The sequence below is a fragment of the Octopus bimaculoides genome, chromosome 25, assembly GCF_001194135.2.
Source record: "Octopus bimaculoides isolate UCB-OBI-ISO-001 chromosome 25, ASM119413v2, whole genome shotgun sequence".
Lineage (NCBI taxonomy): Eukaryota > Metazoa > Mollusca > Cephalopoda > Octopoda > Octopodidae > Octopus > Octopus bimaculoides.
In genome coordinates, this window is record NC_069005.1 from 7,152,351 (window position 1) to 7,152,920 (window position 570).

Below are 570 nucleotides of genomic sequence, written 5' to 3' on the forward strand. Positions count from 1 at the left end.
TTTTTTTTTTTTTTTTTTTTTTGTTATCTGTAAATTCCAAATTTTTCTCTCAGAATATATTCCTTGGTGAGGATATCAGAAAACAATTACCAAGAGAATCAGAAGACTTCGATGACATCAACAACAAGTGGAAGGCTATTATGATACGAATAAACAAGGAGAGGAATGCTTTAAAAGCGACCCTCCATCCTGGTAATATCTAAATACATTCTTGCATAAATTATTGTCTTCTTACCATTTTCGCTTAATGTTTGTTGTGACTGTTGATTAATGATTGAATAACTAGTCATCTCTGGTTATATTTACTGCCATGGTGTGATTAATTCTTGAGCAAACTGTTCCTGGTTATATTTACCATCATGTTGTGATTAATGATTGAATAAATCAGCCATCTCTGTTAATATTTACAACCACAATGTGATTAATGATTGAGTAACGAGTCATCTCTGGTTATATTTACTGCCATGGTGTGATTAATTCGTGAGTAAACTGTTCCTGGTTATATTTACCATCATGTTGTGATTAATGATTGAATAAACCAGCCATCTCTGTTAATATTTACAACCACAG

General features: G+C 31.8%; 1 protein-coding gene across 1 annotated transcript in view; it reads left to right on the forward strand.

The window, feature by feature from the left end:
• The window catches only part of LOC106877328 (dynein axonemal heavy chain 2), a 141,464-nt gene that overhangs the window by 39,914 nt on the left and 100,980 nt on the right, over positions 1-570 (forward strand). The window contains exon 27 of the mRNA XM_052976818.1: positions 54-192. Coding sequence (XP_052832778.1) covers positions 54-192 — 139 coding nt within the window. The remainder of the gene's footprint in view (positions 1-53; positions 193-570) is intronic.